Source organism: Saccoglossus kowalevskii, chromosome 19, assembly GCF_978046115.1.
Source record: "Saccoglossus kowalevskii chromosome 19, keSacKowa6.1, whole genome shotgun sequence".
NCBI lineage: Eukaryota > Metazoa > Hemichordata > Enteropneusta > Harrimaniidae > Saccoglossus > Saccoglossus kowalevskii.
In genome coordinates this window covers 11,833,580-11,844,546 of record NC_140659.1, presented here as the reverse complement: position 1 = coordinate 11,844,546, position 10,967 = coordinate 11,833,580, and the positions used below count along the sequence as shown (strand labels likewise).

The window sequence follows — 10,967 nt, the reverse complement described above, 5'->3', positions numbered from 1 at the left end:
ATATTATATTATGCTTTTTGGTTCACGGGTAAAATAAAATAAAAGACGATCACTTAACTGTACAAAAATACCTTGGAACCCCGTAGGCAGGCCGGTGACACCGGTTCGCACTTAAGGGGGTATAAACCCCCCTGCCAAATTCCAAGGGAAAATTAAAACATTTAAAACACAGAACAAGTAACATAAAACATATACGCGCTTGTGCAAGTGTATGCAAAGATAGCCCACCAAGAAGACAAAACTCTTGGTTTCTGTGCTTGTGCTAAGTTTGCTAAAGCAATGGTGTTCGTTTGTATCGATGTTTTACAAGACAAGACAACTTCTTGTTTGAAAATAGATCATACCTGCCACAATTACTGTAGAATGCGAAGTGTGTTATCCTCGATTTTACTTAGTGCACTCTCTACCGTCCACATAATCTCAAATTCAGGCAGTTGGTTCATGATCCGGGAACATTCATATTCTGTTTCAAGCCTCGACTTAATAATAACTTTGAATACGAAATTCCAGAGGCTAACTCGAGCCTTTGTTTTGCATTTTTTTACGACGGCTGACATGAATTGCAACCTTAGCCATGCACGCTAAGAAACAGAATATACCTTGTGCCTTGCTAGACATAAAGTGTTTTGAGCGATGGGGTGGTAAAATAGTGAACCACCAAATCGGAATGCGAAAGTCTGGTTGAAGTAGTCGCGACGTGATGTTATTAAAATAATGGAGTAAGGCGCTATTTGATGGACAATCATAGAAAATCCCCATGTTTGTCAATGACTGGTGTTTTATAGCAATCCTTGTAGTTGGGTTTAGCATTTTCAGGCAGACTAAGGATGTCACGCCAAACAGTGTCAAGTTTGTGTGGATGTTGTTTTATTGACAGGACACGTATTACATATCTATAGATTGTGCCCTTATCAACCTTATATAGTGGCAATTTTTGTTCATCAGAAAAGTGCAGTTCAAAGCTATGATGTTCCAAAACATAATAGAGCATTTGTTATCGAGGCGATGGTTGTGGTTGGTCAAAAACGACATCACCTGAATTATCCCACCATAACATGATTGGACAGCACGTTATTATATCTGTGCGCATACTCGTAGCTATCAATTACGCAAGATAAAAAAGTAAGGTGATTGTCACAATTAACAATTGACTAATTCACAGTCACTCTACACCTGAAGATGAAAGGTCGTCTTACTATTTTGCTCCTTGCTGTCTCCCTTTGTGGTGAGTTCCTATAATATATGTGTGTTTTTCAAGATCTATACTATGTTACATAATTAGCATATATGTATGAGTGTCGGGATGATATTTCGTTATTATGATACAAATATTTCATAAAACCAGAATTTTAAGTTGAACAATAGCAGACCTGAAATACAAAATGGTATACACAACCTCCAAATCCTGAATATAGATGTGTAAAGGTTGCATATTCGGAAGTGAACAATTGTACTGTTTTTTTTAGGAGATGAAATGATTTGCTTTTCCAAATCAAATATGTGTTGATTTTGTTTATAAACATATTGTTTGTAACGGTACCTGTCAATTTTTCTTTCAAAATGTTCATCTCGCTCAACCCCGCATCGCTAAAAGCGTTCTACTCATGTTATATATGTAGTGTGTATATGAGTGCATGTCCATCGGATATCCGAAGCTTTAAGGTGCGTCCGAATACGCGGTATGCGAATATATTTCTTCCAGTAAAATTGTAAAAATAAAATTGTTTCTGATAGTCTAATGAAAATAAACATAACTTACAACATCTGGTTCGATGAACAAATTCATAATTTTAATTGAAAGAATTTCCATGTATTGCCGACGACATTATTTTAAATATATCGGCTGCCATGTACTTTTATATGGGGTCGGCCACGTCAATACCCTTGAATCTATTTTTAGCGATGTATCAACTCATGTTGGTGAAATGCTAATCTGCAACTATCATACAAAGGTTGCCATGATAAGTCAATAACTGTAACGATAAATCTCAGACAGCATCGTGAACTATGCGACACAGAACTAGATATGTACGTTTCTGTGGTAAATGTATCATCTGCAAACCGTGCGTTTGTATGGTAGTTCGATGACAGAACAAGCTGTATGCAAATCAATAACTTTTGTCTATCAAATTTTTGAAGCCACTTATCATCTTTACCTTTACATCTAACATTCAGGCCAATCAGAGAGGAGGTTTGTATATATGCTTTGTATATATGCATCGAAATAATTGTACGCTCAATATGAGTGGTTAACTGAAAACAAACGATAATCACACTGTGCGATATGTGACGAGTAACACCGAAATCAGCATATATGTATTATGAATAATTTATAACCCTAAATATTTGTAAACGGATTTACTCATTGCATGGATGTGTGCCCACTTAACTTACTGTTTCGCCGAATGCCTACTGTATTCGACCACCTTTCGATTTCAATAACACAAATTAAAAAATTATTTATTTTGTGTTTATATAATATAATTATAAATATAAACATACTTTTCCTGACTTCAGTATATTGCTATTTCAAAAGAAATCTCTGTTTTTGGTTATCCCATTCTAGGTGTACGATGCATGCCCAATCCATTGGCTATGGCCTTGTTTGGTCAAGGTGTAAGTATTATTTTCATTCATTTGGGTCAATTGAAAGTGTTTTTGCCATTTATATAGTTTCATCGTGAATTTAGAACGAAAGGTGACAGTTCAATTCCAACACGAAAATATATACTGTGTCAAAGTGTTTACGCTATAATACTGAATTGTGTTTTAACAGGCTCAGCATAGCTCACATGATGGACATGGACATGGAGACGGTTTGTTTGGTGGTCCTAGTGGGGGTCTTACTGATCTGCCCCCAATTATCAAGGCTGCTGTCGCTAGTAGACTCTCTGGCCAGTCTGGATATGGCTCATTTGCTGGTGGAGCTGCTGGTGGAATAGAACTGCCATCAATGGAATGTGAGGATGGAACATACGAATGCGGTAGAAGCATGACTGAACAAGTCTTCGTCGGTGGAGATGGACGCCCACAGTTTCAAGGTGGACCAATGCGAAACATGATTGACAAAGCTCCCATCTTTTGTCATCCAGGTTCAGAAAATTGCGGTGTTCATGTTAATTACCATGTGTACCTGAACCCCAAACCCATGGGCGGTATATGGGAAAGAGAACTTGGTGAAGCCAAAGTTCTTAGAGCAAGACGAGGACCACCTGTTGTTTGTGCTCCTGGGAGTGACTGTGGTGGGCGCTCACAGATTATTGTTCACAATCAAGATGCTAGCGAAATCAGAAGAGCGTCACAAGAGAGATCCTCTACATACACTTTTGTAATACACGGTGCCAGCGTTGAGACTTTGTACGTACCATTTATTTTACTATTCACTCTAAGCAGCATGTATCGTAGGTCAAATAAAGAACTTTAAGGGGCTTTTTCTATTTTAAGTAACTTGGCCAAATTGAATTTGAAAGTCACAGCGCTCGCGGGTTATTCAGATCAGCGCAGGTGGATGCAACTCCGCCGTTTAGCGACACAGTTGTATGTATGCTTGTTTGATCAAGCGTGCTAGTTGGAATTCCATTGTAGAAATAGATGCTTGTACATTAAGTGAATTGACACGTTTGAATGGGATTCATTTAGTACATGATGGATCTTGCACCGTGTGCGTTTATACCGACGCATCTTCAATTGGCTATGGTGGCTATATTGTTAACCAAGAAGGTAATGAGTGTACGTGTGTGGGTAAGTGGTCCAAATCTGAACAAGTTAAGAGCTCAACCTGGAGGGAACTAGTGGTAGTTCATCGTATGTTACTATGCAACAGCAAAAGCTTTTAAGGCTTGAACGTGCAGTGGTGCACAGATAACCAGAATGTGGTGAGGATTTTGAATGTGGGTAGTAGAACACCCGAGTTACAAGACGTGGCGTGACACATAATTGAATCATGCGAGAGTATAGATACCTCAATATACCCAAGATGGGTGCCTCATAGGCAGAATGTTATAGCCGATAGGCTGAGTAAATATGTCGATTGCGACGATTGGAGTATCGCGTTTGATACTTTCCAGGAGATTGATGCCCTGTGGGGTCCGCATTCTGTGGACAGGTTTGCCTCTGACAGCAACAATAAATGTGCAGCGTTCAATTCTAGATGGAATTGTCCCAATACTGAGGCAATTGATGCCTTCTCCCAAAGCTGGGATGGGTAAAATAATTGGTTAGTTCCTCCCGCCAAAACTAGTTAACAAAGTTATCTCCAAGATGAGATGTGACCGAGCTAGAGGTACATTAATCATTCCTAAGTGGCGGTCGGCCCCATTTTAGCCGGTGGTATGCCTAACTCAGGGGAAATATGCAGAATGGGTTCTAGAAAGCAGAAAACTATCGCATGTAAATACAGTACCTGGTACAAAAAAGCCGGAACGGCGTGTTTAATGACGAGCTCAGTTTCTATCTGGTAGCGTTACGCATTCGTTTTTGAATGTCCGGGACCAGAATTGCAAATTGTTAGAGTTATTAATGGAACATTTTTGGGGGTTTTCAGGTTTAAGTTTAGCGAAAGCCATTAAAGAGGCGGCAGGCAGTAGTTCGGCCAACCCAGAGCTGCAAAGACTTTCCACTAAGCTGCCTTATTATCTCGTTGGGTGGCGTAGCGAAAATACGATCAACAATTACTTCACGTAATTCAAGAAATGGGAACACTTTATTCTCAGCAAAGGGGAGTCGGCTTTGCCAGCCAACTCAGTTCACGTGGCTCTTTTTCTCACTCATTTGTTAGAATGTAAAGTGTCTTCATGAGTCTTCTCCAGTCACGTTTATGCTATCAAGTGGGCACATGTTACAGCGGGGTACGCGGATCCCACCATTCATTCTTTGTTAGTCTTTCGGAGACCGCTAAGCATTCTCATCACAATCGTATTAAATCTAGGAAGGATCCTATATCCGCCGAAATGTTGAAATCGCTTTGTGTTAAATACTATTCATGTACAGATTTGTTAATTTTAAAAGATTTAGCTATGATTTTGTTAAGTTTTTCAGGTTTTCTGAAGTTTGCTGAAGTCAGTTCTCTAGCCTGTCGCGATGTTACTATTCACGACAACCACATGTCACTCTTCATTTCGCATAGTAAAACTGATCAGTACAGACAGGGTAACACTGTCCTTATTTCTAGCCTCGATTCAGTCGCATGCCCGGTAGACAGGTTAGGTAGATATATCGAAGCTGCATCTATCACACTCACGTCTTCAGATTATCTTGTCAGTTTCTCAAAACTTAGGTCTGTAGCTGCGCGCGCCCGTGCTTTTTTTTGTTATCTAAGTGGCCACACCTGGCATGACCTTACCTTATGTAAGTGTGTTGTATATTAGTATTATCGGATGTGGTGAGTCTAGTAAAGACATATTGTTAAACGCATTTCGTAGTATAGCGGGTAACTATTGTCTGTTTGGGATGACAAACAGACGGGTATGGTATGTGGGGTCACATGACTAGGGGTATGTAAAGGCAAGACAGGCTGTGGAATGCCACTCTAGGCCAGTCACGCCACTGTGCAGTTTCTTCAGTTTTGTTTTTTTTAAATTGATTTATTTATTAAGTTATTCATTTTTTTCATTTGTTTATTGATTTTTGTATCACACTGGGTGACGCCCGCCACTTTCCCCTGGGCACGCTCGACAGTGCGGCGGGTACAGGTTTCCAGGGATTTTTTATCCAATTTCCTATAGGAAAGGGTTTTTTATTCCTGGTTTTTCCTGGGCGGTCGGCGTGCCAGTAACGGGGTGCGATTTGTTCAGTTATGTTTAATGTGTTCTTTGATCTGTTCAATGTAAGTGGCATTTACCAAGCACAACATTCGATGGTGTTAAGCAGCCAATGTCGACCTTAAGTTTTTCGAATGCTAATTTAAGTTATATTTTTTTTCCAATTAGTTTTTTGAATTGAATAGAATTGTTTGTTTTTGTATTTTCAATCACTTCACTTGAGCGCTACAAAACCATGTAACAGCAGCCGTTTTTTTAGTCGGCTTATCAGAGTATTGGTTTAAATAAACGGTTTCGCCGGACTGACTGCACATACGTGGCCACACCTGGCATGACCTGACCTTACCTTATGTAAGTGTGTTGTATATAAGTATTATCGGATGTGGTGAGTCTATTAAAGACTTATTTGTCTGTAGTACAATACATCCAGTCATACATTTTGTTTTAGAAATTCTACTTCCGCAGCGGGCTAAACACACCTGGGAAGTTCGTACTACTGAAAGTTTGCTCGAATGGTTACATTAGTAAAATAGTCGTCATATAAATTCGCTTAATGGTGTGGTGTGTATCTCAGTCTCAGTGAAAAATACTACACATCTAATATGGATTTCTTCGTAGAACAGGGAATCCCGCCAGCGATTTAGTGACTTGATCATATCGAAAGATGCTGAAAACCCAATCTCAATGAAGCTACGGAACTGCTCGGCGAAGCTTGGTAATTGGCAAGGCGGGTATCTTGCGAACACCATAGCAGTTGTATTTATCAAGTTACAAATAAAACTTAACATGCCAAAGGTTTCAGACAACATTTTTCCAGACAATTTAACTTATAGCAAATATTTTCTATAGAGTTGATGTTGATATTCAGTTATTGTTTTTCATCAGTGACCCGAATGAAGGTAAAATTGTTATGGGATTCCACAAGGATTTGGTCCAAGAAGGTAAAATGTTCTTAAAACACTATAGATAATAAAAAAAAAACAGTTCCAGTACATATTTCCATTTCCACGACTACCGCCCTCTAGCGACGACATAAATCTGTGACGTCAAATTGACATTAATGAACGAATACAGTGAATTTTTTTCTTTTTTTTTTGGTTTAACTATCTTTTATTCCATACAATAGAAATACAGTGAAATTTAATGTATTTGATTCTGTAGTATTTTGACCTATAGTCAAATATTTTGTATAATGGACGGGTGACGATTGCAACAATGTCGACGATGTAAACGGCCTTTCTTTCATCACGTAAGCATTGTCCCTAGCGGGCGTCATTTATAAAAACGGTAATTATTCTCGTCTCTTAAAATCAGATTTATAATTAGTAAAATAAGTACTTCCATAGATTAGTTTGCCACTTTTTTCATCATTGTATTGCACAACATGTTGGTCTCATTTTAATATTAACAGTATGTAAAGCGGCGAATAAGAAATGTGTTGGATTTTACGATGCAGCTGAAAACTGCTTCTCACATGGTACAGAGGCCGGACCGCATCCAGGACCAGGTGAGTTCATTATTTATTCAACTAAAAACTCCATAAACTCCCACTGAGCAGTAGAAGAATACATTTTTTGAAATTCTGAGCTGAAAATGTCATGAGTTGTGTACGAAGTACTCAGGAATATATACAATCACTCTCATGGACATCCTTGCTCCGATTTGCATCTATGGTCAATTGAAAGAGGTGTTGTTATATTGAACTTATTGGCCCTTTTTTAAGTAGAAATAAACATCATATTCAATCTATGTTCCTACAGAGTGGAATCATCTTTTACTTTAACTACCCCTTCTTCTCGTAAACTAGGGTTGCTTAATGGCTGGTTCGACGGCTGCTTGGCATGGGCAGACTCACCTTTCCGTCTCTTAACAGTAGACTTCACCGAACCATATTTGGATGTCAGAGCGTCTGAAGCACGGTTTTATGTTGCTGAAGGTAACCCAAATGGCTTTGATCCAGTGAATATTCAAGATGCTACCCTGGGTAAGTAAAAAACCACATGCGTACAGACAGTAATAAAGTAATAATTCTAAGTAATATGGTATTTTACATCATTATTATAATCATTGTTTATTTACAATCATTATAATTATTATTAGGCATCCTCACTGCATGGGCTCATAATTTCGTCTGCCTGCGAAGTAGCAATCCAGACCAATTCCACGATATGACGAGAGATAAAATCAAGATGGCGAGCACAAAAATGGAACTGCGTCGCATGATAGTTGCTGGTGAGGTGAGAGATGTTGCATTTTATATATTAGAGATATCACGCTTGTGTTCGTTCTATGTAGATTTCTTAAATTTTCATCTTAGTGAACCCATCCATTGGACACGGTTATCAAATATTTGAATATACTAGTAAGTTAACAACTTGTTGAATTCTTAGAACGATTTTGTTATTTGTTTTCAGGTCGATGCTGGTTTCGCCAATGAGTTTATAATGGACAGAATCAACGAGGCCGGTGGGCTTGAGAAGGTAGGAGATCCATTGGCGTGTGCAACACACCCACTTACTGGAGAAACCCATATGCATGTTATGACTCGTAAAGGAAGTGACGTACCGGAATGGTGGAACAAAGCATTCCATACTATCAAAGAAAGTGGCAAATATTACAAATTGTGCCGTGATCTTCAACAAACAACTGGTAAGACTTCTCTCATTAATGTTACAACATACCACGTTATTGATATGCATGCGCAGCTGTGCAGGACTTTGATTTGTCACAACAAACATCATGCAACAATATTGTAGTATACTTTATTTCATAATTTTTTTTCATTGGATTATGATTTATCATAAACTGAAAATGTTTCTTTTTAAGCACATACAACAATGTTAGTTTTATGAACAATGAGAAACATTACTACACATATGCAGTGATTGTTGTAGATACCACAAACAAATCAATGCACATAAGTGTTAGACAAATATTTCGTCGAACGAATATTTAGTTATGTGCCACAAGGACAATGCATTAAGTTCATGATAAATCAGAATCAGATGTATTCATTTACATGTAGAATCAAAACATACATATTTTACGTACAATACATAAATGATAGGTCGGTACAAAGAAACTATTAACCTGTTGTCAGTATGTTACCATGGTTTTCACATTTCATAAAATGAATGTCGTATAATGACGTCTGTACTAATTTCAAAACCAGCGTACATGGAAACTGCTAATTGACTTTGAAGGCAAATGGCCGCCAAGACCTCGTTGTGAACGAAAGAGTCACATGATTTTTTGTCCTTCAAACATTGTTCTGTTCTTTCTTGTCACTGCGTTCTCTGTTCCAAATAACATGGTTATATGGGTCAGTTGAACAGTGGACACGATGACGAAAGAAAATGAAACAATATTTTAGGGGCAAAAGTAAATTTCGTACTGTCTCACTTTTAGCAACACCTCGGCGGCCATTCTTATTTTAGTACCACCATTCATCAATTGATGAACTTGAAGCTTCTGTTTTTTATTTCCAGATCGGACATTAAGCTGCATCGATTAGACGCCGATATTGTATTAAACATTATTACAAATGCGCATCTTTAACACAGCAGTCCAGGTTCATTAAATTCTTAAATCATAATTAAGCTTGTGTGCAATTCCAATATTAAATAAAAGATTGTAATCATATAATTGCCTCAAATTGATCTTTGTGTACGTACGTATGTGTGTCTGTGTGTTCGGTGTCCCACGCCCCACTCACTCACGTTCACTGTCCCCCTGATCCTGATTTATGCAATCTCAATATTTGGGACTGTGGACGAAATACCGGAATACTTTTGTTACGCAGTCGCTCTCGGCGAAATTACGGCGGTAAATTGTGCCTGTTCAGTTTTAATTATTTGTAGAGATAATGTTACTAAATTATATATAATCTACACTATAATAGTCAACGATGTTTAGCTATTGACAAGAATCGCTCCAATGAATATTAGGTCAAGTACCTTATAATCAGTATTTGCGCAAACTGCGGACGATATATACAAAACGTTCGACCTTTTCGGCTTCCCATTCATATTGTTTGTTCAGATTTCCTTTGTCAACACTTTTGGATCGACTCCCAATGTTTAGGAATTCGCCTGGAATCACAGTGACCCACGTTAAATGAGGGAAACGAAGATACCGGAAAATTCTTAATTATGTCTCGCAATTCATTCAGCAGTTCCAAGATCCCGCAATAAAGCTTTAAGAAAAATCTTAGGGTGCAACTTTAAGGTAGACACGTTTTGTTCACTCACCCACTTAAGTACACGGAGAGAAACTTTCTTTTAAAGAGTAGTCACTCAGACGAACTTAGTAAGCATGCCTGGAAAGCATTGATATCATCCACGCATTTAAATAACACAATGTTTTAAAATTCCCCAAGATATGTTTCAATGCCAAAATTTGGCATGGTGATTGAAAAGTAATGGAATTTGTAATATCTGCTTTAATGTACAAGTTATCGTAAATGACAATTACATAATAAAAATACTCAATTATAAGTGTACTGAACAAAGTGACAACTGGAAAACAAGAAATCTAATACATGGCCGGGGGGGGATGCATTTCAGATCAGTAATTATCAACATCATACACTATGAATTTTCATTTCATCGTTCATTTCATCTTAGTTCCAGACACATTAAATTAATAGATGTAATCATATTAAGTACTCTACAAACATAGTCTTTGACATTTAAAACTAGATAATGACTCCGTTTTCGACATTGTAAAATTGTTTCGTTTCTATGCAGAAAAATAAATCATTTCAAAAAAATCATATTTATTAAAGTTATTGGTACCAGTTTCTGAACACACTACACAGTTGCACAATTTCATTCAGCTTCTTTCAGTTACAATTTCAAGACAAATACAAAGAAGATAATAATTTTGTTTCTGTAATATTCTTGTTTAATCTAATTTCATAAAGATTCCGTTATGAATATTTCCTAATTTATCTCTGAATGTTATTGCTATTGTTAAGACCTCCAGAATTTCTCAATGTCGAAAATGAATAGTCATTATCGCAGTGATATGTATGGTTTAATGACGTTGCCCATGATAGGATTGAGTGTAAACAAACAAAAAATTCCTGTGTTATGTTGGATGAGAAAAAATTTGAATTAAATCGTAAAGCAAAGACACTATCTATGAATCTAATCCTTGGTCAATGCTGGTACTGTTTAGTATAAAACAGGAACAAAGACACTATCT

At 37.6% G+C, this 10,967-nt stretch overlaps 1 protein-coding gene across 1 annotated transcript; it reads left to right on the top strand.

Annotated features, from left to right (window-relative positions):
* The first annotated feature begins 2,595 nt into the window (after positions 1–2,595).
* On the top strand, positions 2,596–9,404 carry LOC144349227 (uncharacterized). The gene is made up of 8 exons (XM_085493691.1): positions 2,596–2,616; positions 2,777–3,357; positions 6,645–6,700; positions 7,171–7,266; positions 7,567–7,743; positions 7,860–7,996; positions 8,174–8,408; positions 9,248–9,404. The coding sequence occupies exons 1-8, from the start codon at positions 2,596–2,598 to the stop codon at positions 9,271–9,273; spliced, it is 1,329 nt and encodes a 442-aa protein (XP_085349817.1). The 3' UTR covers positions 9,274–9,404.
* Positions 9,405–10,967: the final 1,563 nt, after the last annotated feature.